The sequence below is a fragment of the Caenorhabditis elegans genome, chromosome III (assembly GCF_000002985.6).
Source record: "Caenorhabditis elegans chromosome III".
NCBI classification, from domain to species: Eukaryota; Metazoa; Nematoda; class Chromadorea; order Rhabditida; family Rhabditidae; genus Caenorhabditis; species Caenorhabditis elegans.
Window position 1 is genome coordinate 9,542,783 of NC_003281.10, and position 19,060 is coordinate 9,561,842.

Sequence of the window (19,060 nt, forward strand, 5' to 3'; positions counted from 1 at the left end):
AAGGAAAATTATTATTTATTATCCTATTTAGTTCGCCACACAATGGGAGATTTTAGATGCGTAAATAGTTGAGAGTAGAAAGTAAACTGACTGACTCAAAAAATATGTTTAAAATGTTTATTCGAGATTGAGAAAATAAATTAAATTTCACGAAACCTTTTAAATACATAAGTAAAAAAATGTTTTGTTTTTAAATTTGCCACTATCAAAACTGTCTAACTCTCTAACTCTTATCTTCTCTGCGTAACGATAGAGCGCGTTTACATCATTATTTTTTCATTAAATTTTTTCTATAAATATTTCTTCTTTCTACGACAAACGTTCTCCATTATTGTTTTTGCAGACTTTTTCCATCTAACATGGTTCAAGAAAGCATTATTTCATCTTTCCGTGGAAAACTTGAAAACGATCCAAGCAAATCAACGAGTCTAGCCACAGTGGAAACACTGCTCGAGGTTTTAGACCGGAGTCGCGGTAAGTTCCTGAATTTGAATATTTAGGCAATTAATTTTTTGCTTAATTACAGCCACCACCGTTGCCGAATTTCAAAATGAGCTAAATCAAGTAGTTGCTGCTCTCGAGAAAACGGACTACAGCTCAACATCAATTCGAAGTGCCGCTGATTTGTTCACCAGATTCACTTCTCTGGCTCCAGCTGCTCTTCTCGATCAAGAAGATTTTTCTCAAGTTCTTGATCTGTATCGCCAACGAGCACGCTCATTTATAAAGAATGTCAGAGGTTCTCGAGCCAAAATTTCCAAGTGCGCTCGTCTATTTTTCACTCATCATATGGTACGTTTTTTTTTCTATTTAAATAATTCCTATTTAATGTATTTTAATCTTTGTATTTTCTAGAATATTCTGACACACTCATACAGCAAAGTGGTTCTGGAAACTATTCTTGATGCTCACAAAAGTGGATATCACCTTCATGTCTGGGTCACCGAATCGCAACCGGATGCTTCAGGAAAACTAGTGTTTGAAGAATTGAAAAAGAATGGAGTTCCAACTACTTTAGTTCTAGATAGCTGTGTGGGGTGAGTGGAAATTATAAAAAACAATAAGAAAAACGTATATACATTTTTTATTTTTTAAGATATGTCATGGAAAGAATTCAAGCAGTTCTAGTTGGCGCTGAAGGAGTCATGGAAACCGGTGGAATCATCAATAAAATTGGAACTGTTAATGTTTGTATCATCGCAAAATCACGGCATGTTCCCGTCTATGTTTGCGCTGAAACTATCAAGTTTGTACGGGAGTTCCCACTCAACCAGGCCGATATTCCCCAAGAATTCAAAGTAATCAATTTATATCAAATAACTCAATCAGATCTTTCATTATTTCAGTATCGAACATCAGTAATTGAGAGAAACAACCTAGAATTGGAGCATCCCGATGTGGATTACACCGCACCCGAATTTCTGACACTGATCATTACTGATGTCGGCGCAATGAAGCCTGAAGCTGTTGGAGAAGAACTCATTAAAATGTATATCTGAGGGTAGAAATTTATTTGAACGTGTATTTAATTCAATCAAATTAAATTAATTTGTTCTTGTTTTGTTTTTTATAATTATGATTGGTTTTTTTCTTTTACAAAAATAAAAAATAACGTGGAACCCAAAACTATTCATTTCGAGTTTTTAAAAACGCTCATTCATCAAAAAGATGAGTGAAAAGCACTTTATTTTGCCATCTAGCATGCTAATGATAGTTTCGGCTGTCTTCGGAGGTATCGGAATCATCACTACAATCGTGTTCGTGATTCTGACAGTTCTTCATTCAAAAAGTGCGGTTTGTAAACCTGCAGGTTAGTTTTTGTTGCGAAATTGTGCAATTTTTACCCAGAAAGTACGGTTCCCGGTCTCGACGCTACAATTGTTAAATTCTGAAAGGTGTGTGCCTTTAAAGTGTACTGTACTTCGAATTTTTAGACTTTTATTAGTTTTTCGATATTTAAATATTTATTTATTTATCTGAAACTATGAAAAATCGATGCAAATTCCATAACAACGAAAATCTGAAATTACAGTACTCTTTAAAGGCGCACACCTCTTTGGATCTATCAAAAACTTTGCCGTATCGAGACCGGGTATCGTATTAGCATGACGAAAATCGCAAAATTATCTGGATAATATAGTAATGCTGAAGAATAAAAATTTGCACATTTTCAGGCAAAGAAGACATGAAAAAACTGAACGGTATCGAAGGAATGCAAACGATCAAAGAAGAATGTGGAGGATCAACTGAAACATCCTCGTCGAAACCGAAGAAAAAAGCCAAGAAAGAAGTCTGATTTTTTTTTTTTGAATAAATTTTAAATTTCTTCGTGAAGACCTTTTCTACGTTCTTTTAATTTATAAAATAGACAACACTTTTAACTTGATTTCCTACTCATTTCGTTAAATTCAAATCTAGCAAAAGGGTTATACGGTTACAAATCTTTGTAAAGTAGAAATATGCTTTTGAACAAACTCATTGTGGCAAATATTGTGAGTTTCTAGTTTTCAGCAGATTATTTGGGAATCTTCTTGGTTTTCAGATGATTAGTGTGACTGTTCTACTCCAGGGAACTATTCCAATGGGGTACGTATCTGGACTCGCGTCATTTTGGATGGTAAATTCTCATCTTAAAGACGTTCCTAACTCTACGTTTTCAGCTCTCAGCAGGTAGCGTTTTCCTCGTACTCGCAGTCATCACATTCATCGCTCTGTTGTTTTTGAGTCGATCTAAATGCATGTTGGCAATGAGCCAAAGAAAAGTAATTCCTAGTTTTAGAAAGTTATTTTACATTCTACAAAAATTTCAGTTGGCCATCTATCATGCTCCAGCACCAGTCACATCGTTGCTTTCGCTCATCTTCTTCATCGTGTACACATTCAGTGCCAAAGCTCCCCACGAGCATACAGCAATTAAAAACTGCATTGTGCTTCTGGATGTAAATTATATTAATCGACATGATTTTCTCTTTAATCCAACAATTCAGGTCGGAGTGGGAATTGTTCTGATGATTTCTCTGGTGCAAGTGCTTCTAGCGTTCCTGAGCCACCCGGAATATCCTGAGGAAGATAATGATGAACGTTGATTTATTTCGTAATAAACTGATTCTTTCGTATTTGTTTTTTCATTGTTTTAACACATGTTGTCACACTAAATTCGTGGTTTTGACGCAAAAATAGCCTAAGAAACACATAATTTTGATAGAGTTTATATAAAAATTCGTAATAGCGGCGCAAATTGAAATTCTATTCATGCAAAACTTCTAATGAAGTGTTTTTATTCTGAATTCAATAGAAAAATAAATTCTGAAGCGCAAAACGGCAAAACCCACTCGACATGCGTGTAGTGCGTGACGCACAAAACGCTCCTCTTCCGCCAATTACCGTATTCTCTCATCCACGAGATTCACACATGCGCCCAGCCTTCTTTTATTGATTTTCTGTCGCCGCGGCGAAGGAGTGGCACTTTATTTACATAGCTTTTTTCATTGCAAAGCACAAAAGCAACATAATTTGTAGAATTGTCTCGTCAACTTGCTCTCACATGGACCAATAATCGACAGAACGACTGAAAAAATGGCTTGCAATTTGTCACCGGTGAATGAGATGGCAGACTCAATTACGAGCAGCACACCGTCTGAGGTAAGTGGTGGCAAATGAACCATTGTTGCAACCGAGTGGCAGCAGCAGCGTCTCCCGATAGTTATCTCGGTTCTCTTATCGTCGCCCCCTACTACTATTCCTCGGCCAGTAAATACCGTTATGTTTCTCTTCCGCACTTCTCTCTTCATTATTGATTGTCGCTAGACACAACAAAACAGTTGGGACGGGTAATAGGAGGATTTTTTTATGCTGCATTCGATATTGATGGGAGAAATGTTATCTCAGATTGTGTACGGCGGCCCCGGCTCACCAGATGAGCATCGAACAATGTCGGATAAAGTGCAGACAATGGCTTCGGCAATTTATCGAGAGTTGGAAACAATGATAAAAGTTCACGGAGAAGATGGCGTGAAAGTGAGTTTTTTCGGAATTTTACTTTAAAATTTATTTAAATGGCTGTTTTCGCAAAAAATGTCCCAAAACAACCGGATTTCATAATAAGACTGATGGTTTTGAAAAAAAAAACGCTTTCTTTCTTCTGAAATCTTCAATTTTGCCAACTTTTCCGTGTCGCAACGGCCGGAAATGAATTTTTATTGAGCATCATTTCGATCTTGCTTATTTTTAGTTGCCTATCGCTTCAAATGTACCAAACTCAACGAAGTAACACGAGATAAACGACAAAATAAGCGAAAATCGAATGAAAATAAATTTCCGACCGCTGTGGCACGGAAAAATATGCAAAATTGTAGATTTTAGCTCATAGTTAAATATTTTTCAAAACATAGAATCGTCATAATTAATTGAAGAACTTTTAAATGATATTTTTACGAAATTCGGACTTTTTAGACCATTTTTTGATCAGAAATTGAAATTCTATGTTTTTACTCTACTTCAATACTAAATTCAGTATGTTAAACCAGTCAGCAGGTAAATTTATGCTAATTTTCTTCTCTCTTTCTCTATTATCATTCAATAAACTAAACATTTTCAGACTCTGATGCCATTGGTTGTAAATGTGCTCGAAGCATTGGATCTTGCCTATTTGGAACGTGACGAGCAGACTGCAGAACTTGAAATGCTCAAAGAGGACAATGAACAGCTTCAGACACAATATGAACGTGAAAAAGCACTTCGAAAGCAGACAGAACAGAAATATATTGAAATAGAAGACACGTTGATTGGTCAGAATAAAGAGTTGGACAAAAAGATAGAGTCACTTGAATCAATAATGAGGATGCTCGAGTTGAAAGCCAAAAATGCCACTGATCACGGTTAGTTTGTTACAGTTAGTTAATTGTCACCTCAATTATTAACTCTTGTGTTTTTCTTGGATAAATTTTTAAAAAAAGTATTATTTTTCAGCCAGTCGTCTGGAAGAACGTGAAGTGGAACAAAAGCTCGAATTCGATCGTCTCCACGAACGATATAATACTCTATTACGAACCCATGTAGATCACATGGAACGTACAAAATATCTAATGGGAAGTGAAAAATTCGAATTAATGCAGAATATGCCATTGCCAAATATGCAACTTCGAAACAAGTAAGTTTAATTTAATTAAATTTAAAAAAGTGATTAATATTTGACTGTTGTGTCGTTGTTTGTAGTTGGTTTCCAATATCACATCGCTTACATAAGAGTGGTGATCAAAGTAATTTGTCATTGTGAGTTTTGTGTCTGGAATTTTTGTTATTTTTCGGGAAGGTTTTTTTATTTTTCAAATTTTTGATTTTTTTTCGATTTGGTTATCCTCCACTTCACTCCAAATTTTGAAGCGCATGAAGAAATAAAAATCACCAATTTTTTTGAATTTATTTTATTTTCTTGATTTTCCAAATTTTTTATCACTGCTCTAAATGTCAGAAAAGAGATCATAATTACTGTTTAAAAAAATTTTCTAAATTTTTATGTTTTCTCCAATTTTGCAAAAAATGCGATATTTGTTGTTAAATTCCCGCAAACGATATAGATCTTTGAAAATGCTTCAATTATATTTATTGTTTAAAAAAATTGTATAAATTCGCTCATTACGATATACAATTTAAAGCAAAATTCCCAATTTTATCATTTTCCAAAAAGAATTTTGTTAGGCAAACACTTCTTCCACCTTTAATAACTTGGTTCGGTCCCCTAAAATCAAAATTTTAATTTTTAAAAGATATTATTTAAATTACAGAATGGGCATGGCTGCTTCTGTGGATGCATCATCAATTCGTGGAGTATCTGATCTTATTTCTGCTCATATGACACAATCAACCACGATGGATGTTAATCTTGCAAATCACATCACAAACGAAGGTGAGTTTTTTACGCGACCCTTCACAAATATGTAAAAATACAAAAAATTCTATATATCGCAAAATTTAGTTTATTTATTTATTTCCGATAATTTTTAACTAACATGAACTCGAATCCTCAACTAACCTTTATTGGTATGCCAGTTTTCTTCCGATTTCCATGCTGCAAAGGTGCGGCACGGGTTTTCGCAACCGCCGCGCGTTTTTTTAAAACTTTTTTTAACAGGAAATTTCCAACGGATTTTTTTCTGTAAATTCACTTATTTTCCAACTGCATTGGTTTATTGCTCAATTTTTAGACCTTTTTGGCTTAAATAAACCAGTTCAGTTGGAAAGAAATTTTAAATTTCCCATTAAAAAACCATTTTTAATTGTATTCCGTACGATGTTTCCTGTTGAAAAGTGAAAAAAAACCCGCTCCGCACCTTTTCTCAATGGAAATTGCAACCCTCATTCTTTTAAATCTTAAAATACTAATTTTCCAGACTGGCAAGACGAATTCTCATCAGATATCGAACCATCACCCAGGGATATTCCACAATCATCTGCTGATGCGTTGACTTCACCAATTACAACCAAAGAGCCGACTCCTAAACGAGAAGCTGCTTCACCGAAACAATCAGAAGAGGAAGAAGCTGACGAGACAACTTCTGTGTAAGTTAATTATGATTTTAAAATTTTATTAGGAATTTATATAAGAGTTTTGAAATCTATTCCAATTTTTCAGAGATCCCAAGGAAAATAACGATTTGCTCGGTGCTGATCTCACAGGTTGGTTTTTTTGTATTTAATAATTAAAAATCAAGTGAAATCGTCTAATTTATCTATTGTCCATCACTAATTAGAGTGTGTCGTTTCATTTTTTTTCACACTAACCTAATTTCTTCTTCAAATCACACAAACACGGGGACTTTTTTTCATTTTTGACAATTTATCGATTATCCACACATAATTTGACAGGAAATCTAGTGGATCCAGCAGAGTTCGCCTCAGCGGGTAAATTTTTAAGTTTTCAATGTTGTATTGGTCCTTGTGGTCCTTGTTCTTGCTTGCTTTCGGCCAGCTTTTGTCCGGTATTTCACCACACTGAAGTCTACAATGCATGCATTTTTTCACTTTCCCCGTGCACCTTTTATATAGATTATGTTGTAGAGAAAACACGTGAAAGCTTTTTCAAAATCTCGGTACCCTCTAAAGACACAGTAAGTGTGTACACACAATATTTAAAAATTAGGTCACACCCATAAAATGGTTTTGCCTCTCATCTTATCTGAGCTCACTGCTAGCGTGAGAGGCGGAACCCGGTAGATGTCGGACCTTGGGCGTGGCGTGATTTTTGAAATTTCTGAATGTCTATCAACTTAGTCGCTATTCCCTCAAAATTTTGGTTTCAACCTAAAAACTAGATGTTGTATTGTATTTACTTGATGTGCCTTTTGTGTTTTGTCAGATGACGAATCGGATTGGAATGGTCTTGGATTAATACCACGAAGACATCGACCAAATGAAATGCTCGACGATGATGACACTTCGGACGATGGAAGTTTGGGTAGGGAACACACGTAGTTTGGAGCATGTGCATGAGCGCTGGCCATTTTTTTTTGAGTTTTGCATAATCGATTCTATATATATCTCCATCTCTCTCTCTTTTTTTGATTTAACATTCTCTATTTTTACAGTTAACGACACGTTCATTGGTAAGTTAAAGCAAAAACAATGTCGTGATTGTGTTTTGAAGCACTTGTTTTATATTAAAAAGTTTAAAATTGAAATTAAAATTAAACTCACATATATTTATGTTTCACTCAATTGGTTTCGTCACTATTTTTTCCGAAATTTATTCCGTTTCATCACAGAGACATTAAAAAACAGCATGCAATTGATAGTTTATGAGAATCTTCCTCGCTATTAATTCAGAATATTTATTAAATTTATTAATTAGTATATATTTAAACTCGAAGATTTTCATGCAAGCGCTTACCCTGTGTTATCGAATGACTTTCCAACACGATTTTTCAACTTTTATTCTTTAAGGAATGGGCCGTGAAGTCGAGAACCTGATCAAGGAGAATTCCGAGCTTCTCGATATGAAAAACGCGTTGAACATTGTCAAGAACGATCTTATAAATCAAGTCGATGAGCTGAACAGTGAGAATATGATTCTGAGAGATGAGAATCTGAGCCGACAAATGGTCAGTGAGAAGATGCAGGAGCAAATTACGAAGCATGAGGAGGAGATTAAGACGCTCAAGCAGAAGCTTATGGAGAAGGAAAATGAACAAGAAGAGGTTTGATTTTTTAAAATTTAGAAGTAAAAAATATATTTTGCTTCAAAAATTCCAAAAAGAGTGCCCTAGATTCCAAAATACCACTAAAAATCAAAAAATCGAGGAAGATTGAAAAATCTAATTTTTTAAAGTTTATCCACAATTCATTTGAACAAATCTCTTTTTAAAAGTGGGATTTTTGATTGTTTCTGAATTTTTTAAAAAATGCTTTCAGGATGATGTTCCAATGGCAATGCGAAAACGATTCACTCGTTCAGAAATGCAGCGTGTTCTTATGGATCGAAATGCATACAAAGAAAAGCTTATGGAACTCGAAGAGTCTATCAAGTGGACTGAAATGCAACGAGCAAAGAAGATGCAACAACAGCAGCAGAATGTGAATCAGAAGAAATCTGGCGGAATTTGGGAATTGTTAGCTAATTTATCGCCGATTCGTGCTTCTTGATCCTTTTCTCTTTTTACAGTTTCTCAAGTCTCCTGGGTGATTCAGTGACCCCACCCGCATCGTCGCGGGGAAATCGTGCAAGCTCATCGCGCGGCAAGATGACTCGCTCTGTGGAGTATATCGACCCAGACATGTTAGTTGTTGAAGAGTAGAGATTATTTTTTGTTGGGCACGTAGTATGAATGGTGTTGTTTTTTCTTTTTTCTAGGATTCATCTCTCCCGGTAACACCCTCTCATCCTGTGATGCTTCGAAGACCAATCTGTTGAACTCTCTATCTCTCTCTAAATAGAACTTATAATTGCACTCACTCAACACCTAGATTCATAATGAACGCACTTATAAACAGCTTTAACTATACATAAAATCAACAAACATTTGGAATCCGATCATTTTATGCACCCGCATTTTCCCAGAGACTTGGTTTGATCTTTTTTTGAAACTAACCTTTTTAAGTTGCGTTACAAAATAATATTTATTATGGGTACGTAGAAAAAGAGCCTTTGGAAATCGGTGTGGAAACGCGCTCCATGGTCATTAGAAACGCTCCGCCCATAATTAATGGGTCTCATTAGGTGACTTTTTTAACTAGATTTTCCAATTATCGAGCATTTCCGACTTTTTAAAAATAATGTTTTCGTTGTTTTTCATGATTTTTGAATATCTAAAAATTGGTGAAATAAAATTCATAAACATGTACAAAAATAATATTACAAAAAGTTGGAAATCCTTGAAAATTGGCGAAATTGTCGTCAAAAACCCAATGAGACCCATGGTTCGGAGGCGGAGCGTTTTAAATTGACCGTGGAACGCGTTTTCATGTAGATTTCAAAATACATTTTTTACGCCCCCATAATAGAATTTTGCTGACTTTCAACTAATTCTGAAAACAATTCCCTAAGTTGACGCAACTCCAGAATCTTATGAAATTCTCTAGAATTTATTATCTTCGTTTTTAGTTCTTATTTTCTATTTAATTGCTTGTAAAATGTTTCCACGGGTTTAACTTTCCCATTCATTCTCATAATGCATGCCTTTTCCCAATCCATTTATATTGTGTTGTGATGTGTTGTAAATATCCAAATGAATCTTTCATAGTTGGATGATAAAGAATTTTTGATTTTATTGTTCGATCGATTTATCAATCGAGAAAAGTATTTCAGGATTTCGGAGAGACGTGCTGCCGAGAGAAGAGAGCAGTACAAATTGGTACGTGAACATGTGAAAAAGGAAGATGGTCGAATTGAAGCATATGGATGGTCACTTCCGAATGTTGAAGCTGAAGTATCATCTGTTCCGATTCCTGTCTGTTGTCGTCCACTTCTCGATAACGAACCATCTTTGAAAATATGGTGTGCCACTGGAGTTGTTCTGAGAGGTGGAAGAGATGAAAGAGGGCAATGGATTGTTGGAGATCCGATTTATTTCGCTCCGGCTTCGATGAAAAAGACGAAGACTTCTAATCATAGACCGGAGTTAGAAGATGAAATTAAGGTGAGTCTTGTTGATTATTTAAAAATTTATATATTACAGTAGTCCTATAGTAACCTAGATTAATTCTACAGTAACCCACACCATATCCTTCCACCAAACTTAAACCAATATCCCTTCAGAAGACGAAAGGTCTTTTTTTTCCAAATCTACAGTAATCCTACAGTACCTCTACAGTACTACTACAGTAACCCCGCACGAACCCCTACTCCATAACTCTTCAAAAGCTAAAACCATATTTTAACAGAAACTTAATTATACAGTATTCCTACAAAAACGAATGTCCAGACTTTAAAAAAAATTCAAATTATTTCAGAGAGCACGAAATCTTGATGCACGTGAAAGTGAACTTGACGAATGGCAATCATCATCTCTTGTCTGGGTTGTTAGCTCAAATCAAGGAAAAAGTCTAATCGCTGTTCTCGATGCAAACAATCCGAATAATATAATCGAGACGTTCCCAGCGTGTGACAGTCATCTTCTTTGTATTCAAGCAGTTTCTGGAGTTATGGAAGGAGAACCCGAAATGAATGAAGAACAGTCGAAAAAGTATCTTTCCGGAGGTGGAAAAATCAAAGATCTTCCTGAAGGTCTAGATGGAACTGATCTTGGAGCGTGTGAATGGGTTGAACTTCGTAAAATGGAAGATTCAGAGGATGGTGTGCCCACGTACTGCTCTAACGATATGAAACCAAGTCCGAAACGGACAAGAGATTGTGAGAGAATTTTATCAAAAATATGTTTTCACTGTAAAATCCTATTTCAGTTAGTATCAGTGAGGTGGCACCTGTCGATTCGTCTGCGCCTGTTAAAGGTAAAAATGTTTGAAAAATTTCTATAGATCAAATATTAAAACCACCCGGACGCGAGATTTTTCCTTTTTTTTTGTCCAAAAATCGGTCTCGACACGACAATTTTCGTTATATGCAAACGGATGTGCACCTTTAAAGAGTACTGTAAATTAACAAATCGTGAGATAAACTATGAGAAATCGATGAAAATTCCACATCAATGAAACTTTTATATTACAGTACTCTTTAAAGCCACACGCCGAAAAAATTGTAGCGTCGAGACCGGATACCGTATAGACCAAAAATCGCAAAATTTCGCGCCTGGCTAATAAAACACGTTTTTCATTGAGCTGAAATTTGAAAAATTTCGGAAATTTATTAGCAATAAATTTTTTAGCTAAAACTAAACTCTCGCGAGTTTCGGAAAATGTTGTGCCGGATGAGACGCCAAAATTGATTCCACTGGAGAAATTGAAAAAAGGTGATCCGCAGAGACATGGTTTCAAATTGGTGTTGTGTCGTTTTTTAAGTTTCTTTACAAACGAAAAATCTCACTATTTGGTTCTAGTCGTATAATTCTTAGTTTTATGATTTTCATCCACAAACTTTCAATTTAATTCAAATTTCCATAACTGTCCAATTTTCTTTTAAAAAACTGATTTTAAATGATTCAGTTTCTGCTTCTGCACTTCTATATGCTCAATCGGTTCTGTCTCTTATAACTCAATTCAAATTTTTTCAGAAGATCCATTACCTCCACCTGCAAACCGCCCGGGTGGTCGTGCAGCTCTTCCACCACACATTCGTGATGCAATGAGCAAGTATGATGGAGTTTCTGGACAGATGAGTGGAGCACTTCCAACAGTTTGGATGGGTGGACAGAATCAATAGTATGTATTAAAACTATGTTACCTTTGATAAAAGTCGAATTTTTCAGCATCTACATCCACTCCGCTGTGACTGCCTGGAAGCAATGCCTCCGCCGTATCAAAATGCCTGATGCAGTTCTCAGTATTGTGTACGTCTATTCAAATTGTGATACCCATTTCAAAATAAAAATTGTTACAGACACTATAAAAGCCGTATCTTTGCTGCTCTTGCCAATGGAACAATTGCCATATTCCATAGAAATAAACGTAGGTTCTATACATTTTGTGCAAAAAATTGAGAAAAAATTTTAAGCTCAAGACGTAAGTACTATTCAAAATATAAGGATAGATAGTTTTTGAAAAAAAAAAATTATAAAACGCATATTTTTCTAAAGAACATTTGCAAAATACAAAAATCTCTCAATGTATGTGTCAAAATAAAACTAAAACCCAATTTTTCGTCTAATTTCCAAAAAAACAAAACCAAAAAAATCCACAACCCTGTTCATAATAAAATGAATGAATCGATGATAATATTTAATTAAAATTCAGACGGTGAATGGTCCGACGAAGGATATCATTCTCTACGTGTTGGAAGTGCCACGTCATCAGTCCGATCCTTGTGCCTTGTCTCTACAAACATTTGGGCGACCTACAAGAATTGTGTAGTTGTTCTTGACGCTGAAAGTCTCCAAATCGTGGTGCGTTTCTTCGAGAAGTATATCCCTCAATTCCGTTCCTAAAATTTAAATTTCCAGAAAGTATTCGCTGCTCATCCACGAAAAGACAGTCAAGTCCGTAACATGCAATGGGTTGGAGCCGGAGTATGGTTGTCGATTCGTCTCGATTCAACTCTCCGACTCTATCATGCACATACATATGAACACCTTCAAGATGTTGATATAGAACCATATGTGACAAAAATGCTTGGGACATCTAAACTTGATTTCTCATACATGCGAACAACGGCGCTTCTTGTCTCAAATCGAAGACTTTGGATTGGAACTGGAACTGGTGTTATCATTTCTGTGCCATTTTCTGGACGTGAGTGATTAAATTTCCCTAATCTTATGCCAACCAGTTTACTTTTCCAGAACTCGAAAAGAAGATCGAAACAAAAGATTCAAAACGTCCTGCGGGACCAGGTGGACTCGTCAGAGTTTATGGAGCAACTTCAGAAAACGCCACTAACGACGAAAAAACAAATGATGATTTCATTCCGTACTGCAACCTGGCACATGCTCAATTATCATTCCATGGTCATAAAGACAGTGTCAAGTTCTTCCTTGGAGTACCTGGAGCATCGAAGAACGGAGAAGATGAGTCGGCAGAAGTGACTCTACGTCGAATGTTGATCATGTCTGGTGGAGATGGATATATTGACTTTAGGATAGGTAATAAAATAGTTATACGGACTGTTAGAAATGTATACAATTTCAGGTGAAGAAAACGAACCGGAGCTGACAGGGCAATCAATTCGGCCACGTGATATGTCACATTTGATTATCTGGGAAGTCGATGCAGAACTTCCGATCCTCTCAAAATAATTCATTTCGCTTTTCAATGCGATCTCTTTTCTTCTTTTTTCTTCAACCTCAATGCTTTGCATAACCATTCGTTCTTCTTCATTTTGCATTTTGATTCGATTTCTTTTTCCAAAAGGCTTTTTCTCACCACTTTCCCTGTCTAGAATTCAATTCAATTAAAAGTTTTAATGCATCCAAAATTCATGTAAATTGTACATTTTCCTACGAAATGTCTAATATTCGGTTGCTCCCTCCGTCTCCTCTCTTGTCATCCCTCACCCTCCCACTTCTAACGCATTCTAGTCTCTTTTTCCAAACTTTTTCTGTGAATATTCGTGCTTTTGTCTTGTCGAATTTTTTTTCTTTATTTTTCATTACTTTTACAAAAATTTGAATGAAAGTCGCCTCAAGAACTAATATTGCCTGAGAGTACCGTATTCAATCAGACTGCAAATATTTCTACTCTTGAAAAAAGTAGATTTTAAACAGAAAAAATCAATTTAGAATGGCGTTCCGTGTCGAACACTGCAAAAAAGCTATGGAGTTTTTCATTAAATTCAGTAAGTTTTTTGAGAATTATGAATTTTCCCAGGCGCGACAAATTGTCCAAAAAATACGGTACCAGGTCTCGCAAGGACAATTTTTTTGTTAAATTCAAAAAGGTGTGCGCCTTTAAAAGGTACTGTAATTTCAAACCCTCGTTTACGCGGAATTTTCTTAAATTTCCAATTTTTCTCTAGATTTGTTTAAATTGTGTTGTTATAGTTATATTCGATTTTTTATGATGTATTTTTTTATAGAAAAACTATGAAAAATTACACTGCAACCATAATTAAGAACTACAGTACTCTTTAAAGGCGCACACCTTTTTGCATTTAACAAAAATTTGTCGTCACAAGACCAGGCACCGTATTTCTGGTGCAAAAATCGCAAAATTTCACGCCTGGGTTATAACTGTTCGAAAAACCCATCTGTAAAAAGTTTTTATGCTGAAAATTGTGATCCCTTTTCAAATTTGTTAATTTCTTTTAGATACCGGCTCGAAAGCCTATCTGGAATACGCAGAGCTTCCAAATCGCGTGCTCGATTTTCAACATACCGTAACCCCAGAAGACCAACAAGGAAAGGGAGTCGCCAAAATTCTCGTCAAGGAAGGACTCAAATACGCCGCCGACAACAAGTATCTCGTCCAGCCAACCTGCTGGTACGTAGCAAAATATCTTGATGGAAGTAGTGCAACTGAAGAGGAGAAGCAACTCGATATTCGCCACAAGCTGTGAATATTCGAATTTTAAATGTTTCGATTGTGAAGATTTGTGCCTGTATTGTAAGGGTTGTAATTAATAAAGTTATTTTGAGAACAAGTTTTTTAATAAAACAACAAAACAAGCAGTTGAGCTAGAGCTCTTCGGGATGAACAACGAGAGAACAAAAAAACAAGGTAACAAATTGTGGCACTAGGGGCTCAGAGCATTGGGTAAACATTGCAATTATTCGATGGATTAACCGCGGCAACAAGCTTTGGCTTGATCGAATAAACCTGTGGGAGAACTGGTTTCTTTTCGAGAGCTTCGATGAACAGGAAGCACACGACAATGTATCCAATGTAGTCTGAAAATTAATATTCTCATGAATTACTGAATAACAAACTCTTACATAGGGAGAACATGATGGAACATCCAAACTTATGAAAATCGCGGAAAACGAGAATGTGATAGTCATCGAAGATGAGGATTCCTGAAATTGGAGCATTTTGAAGAAATTCGTATTAATAAGCTTCTTACCAAACTCAACACCCTGCATGACCATATAAGCAATCGGAATGATGGTCAGAAGAGTCATGTAACCGACATGGAGCATGATGAGAGGCTTGTGCTCAATGAGGAACACGATGAACGAAAATCCGGTGTGAATTGTCTGAAAGAATGAACAATGAAGCTTGAATCTATTGTTTACGACAACTCTAGAAAAAGAAACTTCACGCCTGTTAAATTGCACCATGTTGGCCCAACTTTTTTCCCTGAAAATTTGTGCTAAAATGTAGAAAACCACTTAATTTAATTGAACATAAAATTCTTTTAGGCTAAAAATATCAGGAACGTACTCAAAACAGCCTGACATTTGCTTGACAATTGGCAATTTTCAGGTCATTTTTGAAAACTTTCTTCAACGTTTCAGTCTGAAAGAATTTTATTTTCAGATAAATCAGGTGTATATACATGTTACATATTAACACAACATTGTCTAGGCAAGGTGTGGAACACAAAATCGCAATTCTTGACTAACCACGAGGATTTCGAGGAAGAAATATTGTCTGCTATAGAACATATGGTAATAGCAGAGATCTTCAACAAGTCCGATGAGAAAAAGAGCTTGAATGAACATGGCTATGAATTTCCAGAAGGAAATCGTCGCCTTTGACTTTTCAATATCGGTGAGAGCGGCGGTTTTCGACATTATACCAACCTAGATGAAATAATAATTATAAAAACATATTCAGTTCGCAGTTAATATGAGTTTGAAAGTATTTAAGAATACAGTAATCTTATGGAAAGTGGAAAATGTGAACAATTATTTTTTATCGCTTTATCAACAAAACAAGAAACAGTATGCAGACCTTAAAGGTAAATTAATATAGTGAGGATGGATTAACAGTTTAATATAAAGATAGACAAAGTATAAAATAGGTGATTTAAACAAGTGACAGCTTCAGTTTGATCTGATAGTGAAGCGGGGAAGAATCAATCTCGACTTTGCGACTCTGATGAGTTGGAGGCACATCCAGATGTAGAAAATGACGGCTGAAACGATACATTTTGTTTTCAATTACTGCATTTTAAATTCTTATTTACCAAACAAAATTGCGGTGATCTTCATGAAATCTTTCGCATCGCGTGAAGTGGCATTTTCTTCGATGAACAGTTTGTCTGAAAGGCCACGAATTTAGGATTTTGAATAAAGTTTTTGAAAACTTACTACAGAGACTGATGAGCTTCATGATGAAAACGACAGCCGGCCAGATGAGCAAAATGCATGAGACATAGTAATGGATGGCCATCATGGTCCCATATTCGCCAAGGAATGCAACAAAGGAAGAGATAGTAAAGACGAGCTGAAGATTAATTTAAATTAAGAAATTAAACAATAATTTTTACCAAGAGAACCATCGCAACGAAAACGATTTCTTCCTGATTTCCATTATAGTAGAGCATGCAAAATTGGATCACGATAGCAATAAGCTGGACGAGAAGAACCGCGAGCTTGATCGGGAAGAATCCACAGAGCAATGGAGAGTTCAAGCTGCAGAGAGGACGCGTCTCGAAATGTGTCATTTCTGAAAAACATGAAAACTGAATTAATTCATATAAATAAAATCGAAATTTAATGGAAGTTCGAAATTATTCAGAAAAAAATCTTAACAACGAACTGAAATCCGTTGAATTTGGAATTAAAAATAAAGAAAACAATATGTTTGACCTAAAACGGTAAATGTTTTTCCCAAAACGAAAACAAACATTTTGTCTCTTCAAAACCAAAAAATGAGAATCGTCGTGCGCCTTTAAGGATTCTCGCTTCGAGACCCGGCCGATTATTTGGCTTGTGTTCCTTTAATTTCTACAGTAACGATAAAGATTGAAGATTTTTATTTTTAGCTGGTTTCTTCGTTTTTCTTCGTGTTTTCGGCGAAAAAATTGAAATTTTTTAAATATCGCACTTTCAATCTGAGATTGCAAAAATTTTTTATATTTTATTATTTAAAAACCAATACAAAACAGAAAAGAAACAGGATGGAATGGAAGCACCAAAAATAATTATACAGATTCTTTGAATATACCTATTTAACCGGCAGAAACAATACAGGCATAGTACAAAAGAGATTTCAAACAGAAGCAGGATGGTAACGTTCGGGATGAATTATCGCGAGCCGTTTCATTTTCTTCACATATTCCTCGTCTGTCATCATTTTTTCAAGAGCTTCACATGATGCTGAGTACTTCATCATTCGCAAAGAAACTGGCGTCATCATGATATGAGCTGAAATTTAGAATTATTAAACTTATTTTTATTTTCAAGTTATTTTCATGTTCAAATAATTTGATTTCTCTCAAACTTACTTATTAGAGTAGTTCCAGTGAATGCATAAATCCAACGAGAGGCGACGGTCGTTACAAGTTCCTCCAACCATTCTTGAACTGTTTTGCAAATGGCTGCATTGGTGCAAACTGAAATAAAATTAGTGAGTGAGTGTGAATAAAATAAATATTAACTTTTCTGATCGTAGTAGAAAGTCGGAATGAATAAAAAAGAAAATACGATGTAGAGGAGACAGTAGATGAAATGTATGTAGATCAGGGCAAAAGACTCGCGAATGTATCCCATTGCAAAGACGATTGATAGCAGAATCTGAAAATGTTTTATAAAATAGTCTTGAAAATCTGAATTGTTGATTTTTTAATTCAAAAATTAAAAAATTTTCGAATTGAAACAATTCTCAAGTTTTGTCCGTTGTATCCATTCCACTAGTGGTGACTCACCGAGCAAAGAAGGATCGAGGCAAGAATATTGGATGCTTGGAGAAGGAAGAACGTAGTTATGATGGCATTGGCAAGGATTATGGACAGAATGACGTGCTGGAAATTCAATTGAATAGGGAATTTATTAATTAAGTGATAATTGAAAATTGTAAATTTTTTTACCGTATAATGTTAGGCAGATCCTTGCTAAATCATTATAAGGGGGGGGGGGCTGAGGCTTTTTTGGTATTCTGCCGAAAAATTTATTTTTTGGGACCAAAAAAACCAAAAAAAATTTCAAAGGGTTCAAAATTTTTCATTTTTTTCGTAAAACTAGAAATTTTTTAATTGATAGAAATCTAAACTTTTTAATATTATTTATGTTTCTTGGATAGATAGCGTTTTCATATAGAAATTTTCAAACTAATATTTAATTTCGGTGCTCTATTTGTGAATTAAAAATATGACTAAATATTTACCTTTGCTGGCCACCACAGAAATGTCGGCGGAACCTGAAAATCAGATGTTTTGGTGAATAATTTCTGAAATATTCGTTAAACTCACAATTACAAATCGTCCATCATCGAGATGCCGGATGCCCATTCCTTTAAATTTTACAGTTCTCATTTTTGAAAAGTGGAAGAGAAAGAAATTGTAAGAAACGTTTAGATTGGAATTTTTAGAAATATTAAATTGATAAAGTTGTCTGAAAGAAATTGAAAAAAAAATGAAAAGGGGAAAAAGAACGAGAGCACATTACAAAAAGAAACAATAAAATAGAGAAAGAAGGTGAGAAGAAGAGATTTAGAAAGTGGAACAGATTATTCTTTTTTTGAAATATTCGAACGGTTTCATTGAATAAAAAAAGACAACTGCAAAATAGAGATGGGAAACTTAATTACAGAAATTTTGAAGTTTCCAGCTCAAAAATTGAAAAAGTTACAGTAGTCATGTGGAGTTTTGAACTGAAATGTGAATTGGGGTCTTGGAATTTATTAGGTTTGTTTTTTGTGGTATTTCTGAATTTTAGATTATGTTTGGATATTTGAAAGCAAAATACGCAACTTAATTTTTTTGAATTGAAATCAAGTGTGCCATCAAAAAATCCCAGATTTTTAGATTTTTTACAGAAAAAATCTAATATTAGAAAATTGGAAAATATTGTGCAAAAAGAGCAGTTAGTTATAAACTTATCATTAAATATTTTGATGAGAAAATATGAAATTTTTTACA

At 35.1% G+C, this 19,060-nt stretch overlaps 8 protein-coding genes and 1 non-coding gene across 25 annotated transcripts; 5 read left to right on the forward strand and 4 right to left on the reverse strand.

The window, feature by feature from the left end:
* Positions 1 to 336: 336 nt before the first annotated feature.
* Positions 337 to 1,622, forward strand: eif-2Balpha (Translation initiation factor eIF2B subunit alpha). The gene is made up of 5 exons (NM_066705.6): positions 337 to 474; positions 527 to 792; positions 856 to 1,037; positions 1,097 to 1,298; positions 1,347 to 1,622. Exons 1-5 carry the CDS (start codon positions 360 to 362, stop codon positions 1,497 to 1,499), a joined length of 918 nt encoding a protein of 305 aa, NP_499106.1. The 5' UTR covers positions 337 to 359; the 3' UTR covers positions 1,500 to 1,622.
* A 20-nt stretch (positions 1,623 to 1,642) lies between these two features.
* On the forward strand, positions 1,643 to 2,326 carry ZK1098.9 (uncharacterized protein). Its single transcript, NM_066706.5, has 2 exons — positions 1,643 to 1,810; positions 2,175 to 2,326. The coding sequence occupies exons 1-2, from the start codon at positions 1,669 to 1,671 to the stop codon at positions 2,294 to 2,296; spliced, it is 264 nt and encodes an 87-aa protein (NP_499107.2). The 5' UTR covers positions 1,643 to 1,668; the 3' UTR covers positions 2,297 to 2,326.
* An 11-nt stretch (positions 2,327 to 2,337) lies between these two features.
* On the forward strand, positions 2,338 to 3,115 carry ZK1098.12 (DUF2975 domain-containing protein). Its single transcript, NM_001268078.2, has 5 exons — positions 2,338 to 2,492; positions 2,543 to 2,617; positions 2,661 to 2,762; positions 2,811 to 2,939; positions 2,988 to 3,115. Exons 1-5 carry the CDS (start codon positions 2,460 to 2,462, stop codon positions 3,084 to 3,086), a joined length of 438 nt encoding a protein of 145 aa, NP_001255007.1. The 5' UTR covers positions 2,338 to 2,459; the 3' UTR covers positions 3,087 to 3,115.
* A 245-nt stretch (positions 3,116 to 3,360) lies between these two features.
* ZK1098.13 lies at positions 3,361 to 3,558 on the reverse strand. Its single transcript, NR_052619.1, has one exon. It is a non-coding gene; the product is annotated as an Unclassified non-coding RNA ZK1098.13 (non-coding RNA).
* Positions 3,476 to 14,668, forward strand: unc-16 (JNK-interacting protein; the record flags this gene model as incomplete). 16 transcript variants are annotated; one of them, NM_171221.7, is made up of 22 exons in its annotated part: positions 3,476 to 3,642; positions 3,889 to 4,017; positions 4,598 to 4,877; positions 4,969 to 5,149; positions 5,784 to 5,905; positions 6,390 to 6,558; positions 6,632 to 6,675; positions 6,865 to 6,900; positions 7,584 to 7,601; positions 7,939 to 8,192; positions 8,407 to 8,603; positions 8,657 to 8,770; positions 9,800 to 10,130; positions 10,444 to 10,843; positions 10,894 to 10,941; positions 11,661 to 11,808; positions 11,856 to 11,936; positions 11,987 to 12,054; positions 12,340 to 12,488; positions 12,546 to 12,831; positions 12,882 to 13,181; positions 13,228 to 14,668. In NM_171221.7, 21 exons carry the CDS (start codon positions 3,931 to 3,933, stop codon positions 13,332 to 13,334), a joined length of 3,420 nt encoding a protein of 1,139 aa, NP_741263.3. The 16 variants fall into 16 exon arrangements, with proteins under 16 accessions (NP_741263.3, NP_001255008.1, NP_001122748.1 ...); NM_001268079.4 differs by lacking the exons at positions 6,865 to 6,900; positions 7,584 to 7,601 and adding an exon at positions 7,355 to 7,453 and having other exon boundaries at positions 3,513 to 3,642; positions 13,228 to 13,744; NM_001129276.3 differs by lacking the exons at positions 6,865 to 6,900; positions 7,584 to 7,601 and adding an exon at positions 11,316 to 11,399 and having other exon boundaries at positions 3,513 to 3,642; positions 13,228 to 13,732.
* On the forward strand, positions 13,818 to 14,672 carry ZK1098.11 (Protein NATD1). Its single transcript, NM_001027811.4, has 2 exons — positions 13,818 to 13,873; positions 14,346 to 14,672. Exons 1-2 carry the CDS (start codon positions 13,819 to 13,821, stop codon positions 14,591 to 14,593), a joined length of 303 nt encoding a protein of 100 aa, NP_001022982.1. The 5' UTR covers position 13,818; the 3' UTR covers positions 14,594 to 14,672.
* C48B4.6 (uncharacterized protein) lies at positions 14,666 to 15,781 on the reverse strand. The gene is made up of 4 exons (NM_066708.4): positions 15,600 to 15,781; positions 15,098 to 15,230; positions 14,970 to 15,050; positions 14,666 to 14,924 (listed from the first exon to the last, which is right to left on the reverse strand). Exons 1-4 carry the CDS (start codon positions 15,768 to 15,770, stop codon positions 14,779 to 14,781), a joined length of 531 nt encoding a protein of 176 aa, NP_499109.1. The 5' UTR covers positions 15,771 to 15,781; the 3' UTR covers positions 14,666 to 14,778.
* Positions 15,782 to 15,886: 105 nt separating this feature from the next.
* Positions 15,887 to 16,649, reverse strand: C48B4.7 (uncharacterized protein). The gene is made up of 4 exons (NM_001392178.1): positions 16,469 to 16,649; positions 16,290 to 16,425; positions 16,166 to 16,240; positions 15,887 to 16,114 (listed from the first exon to the last, which is right to left on the reverse strand). The coding sequence occupies exons 1-4, from the start codon at positions 16,643 to 16,645 to the stop codon at positions 16,023 to 16,025; spliced, it is 480 nt and encodes a 159-aa protein (NP_001379053.1). The 5' UTR covers positions 16,646 to 16,649; the 3' UTR covers positions 15,887 to 16,022.
* A 392-nt stretch (positions 16,650 to 17,041) lies between these two features.
* Positions 17,042 to 18,476, reverse strand: C48B4.8 (uncharacterized protein; the record flags this gene model as incomplete). 2 transcript variants are annotated; one of them, NM_001268081.2, is made up of 6 exons in its annotated part: positions 17,042 to 17,348; positions 17,429 to 17,536; positions 17,582 to 17,717; positions 17,849 to 17,944; positions 18,307 to 18,339; positions 18,392 to 18,476. In NM_001268081.2, the coding sequence occupies 6 exons, from the start codon at positions 18,452 to 18,454 to the stop codon at positions 17,194 to 17,196; spliced, it is 591 nt and encodes a 196-aa protein (NP_001255010.1). The 2 variants fall into 2 exon arrangements, with proteins under 2 accessions (NP_001255010.1, NP_001367211.1); NM_001379862.1 differs by having other exon boundaries at positions 17,194 to 17,348; positions 18,392 to 18,430.
* Between the last annotated feature and the right edge of the window lie 584 nt (positions 18,477 to 19,060).

What these genes read in the sequence shown, in the direction of transcription:
- C48B4.7 (NM_001392178.1), bottom strand. Translation starts at nt 16,645, where the DNA reads ATGACACATTTCGAGACGCGTCCTCTCTGCAGCTTGAACTCTCCATTG. An exon ending in GAAGCTCATCAGTCTCTGTA is followed by an intron (nt 16,241 to 16,289) that starts GTAAGTTTTCAA and finishes GTGGCCTTTCAG; the next exon opens with ACAAACTGTTCATCGAAGAA. An exon ending in GATCACCGCAATTTTGTTTG is followed by an intron (nt 16,115 to 16,165) that starts GTAAATAAGAAT and finishes GTATCGTTTCAG; the next exon opens with CCGTCATTTTCTACATCTGG.
- ZK1098.9 (NM_066706.5), top strand. Translation starts at nt 1,669, where the DNA reads ATGAGTGAAAAGCACTTTATTTTGCCATCTAGCATGCTAATGATAGTT. An exon ending in TGCGGTTTGTAAACCTGCAG is followed by an intron (nt 1,811 to 2,174) that starts GTTAGTTTTTGT and finishes GCACATTTTCAG; the next exon opens with GCAAAGAAGACATGAAAAAA.
- eif-2Balpha (NM_066705.6), top strand. Translation starts at nt 360, where the DNA reads ATGGTTCAAGAAAGCATTATTTCATCTTTCCGTGGAAAACTTGAAAAC. An exon ending in GGTTTTAGACCGGAGTCGCG is followed by an intron (nt 475 to 526) that starts GTAAGTTCCTGA and finishes GCTTAATTACAG; the next exon opens with CCACCACCGTTGCCGAATTT. An exon ending in ATATTCCCCAAGAATTCAAA is followed by an intron (nt 1,299 to 1,346) that starts GTAATCAATTTA and finishes TCATTATTTCAG; the next exon opens with TATCGAACATCAGTAATTGA.
- ZK1098.11 (NM_001027811.4), top strand. Translation starts at nt 13,819, where the DNA reads ATGGCGTTCCGTGTCGAACACTGCAAAAAAGCTATGGAGTTTTTCATT. An exon ending in GGAGTTTTTCATTAAATTCA is followed by an intron (nt 13,874 to 14,345) that starts GTAAGTTTTTTG and finishes AATTTCTTTTAG; the next exon opens with ATACCGGCTCGAAAGCCTAT.
- ZK1098.12 (NM_001268078.2), top strand. Translation starts at nt 2,460, where the DNA reads ATGCTTTTGAACAAACTCATTGTGGCAAATATT. An exon ending in AACTCATTGTGGCAAATATT is followed by an intron (nt 2,493 to 2,542) that starts GTGAGTTTCTAG and finishes CTTGGTTTTCAG; the next exon opens with ATGATTAGTGTGACTGTTCT. An exon ending in ACTGCATTGTGCTTCTGGAT is followed by an intron (nt 2,940 to 2,987) that starts GTAAATTATATT and finishes CCAACAATTCAG; the next exon opens with GTCGGAGTGGGAATTGTTCT.
- C48B4.6 (NM_066708.4), bottom strand. Translation starts at nt 15,770, where the DNA reads ATGTCGAAAACCGCCGCTCTCACCGATATTGAAAAGTCAAAGGCGACG. An exon ending in TCTTCCTCGAAATCCTCGTG is followed by an intron (nt 15,231 to 15,599) that starts GTTAGTCAAGAA and finishes TCATTCTTTCAG; the next exon opens with ACAATTCACACCGGATTTTC. An exon ending in TTCCATCATGTTCTCCCTAT is followed by an intron (nt 14,925 to 14,969) that starts GTAAGAGTTTGT and finishes ATTAATTTTCAG; the next exon opens with ACTACATTGGATACATTGTC.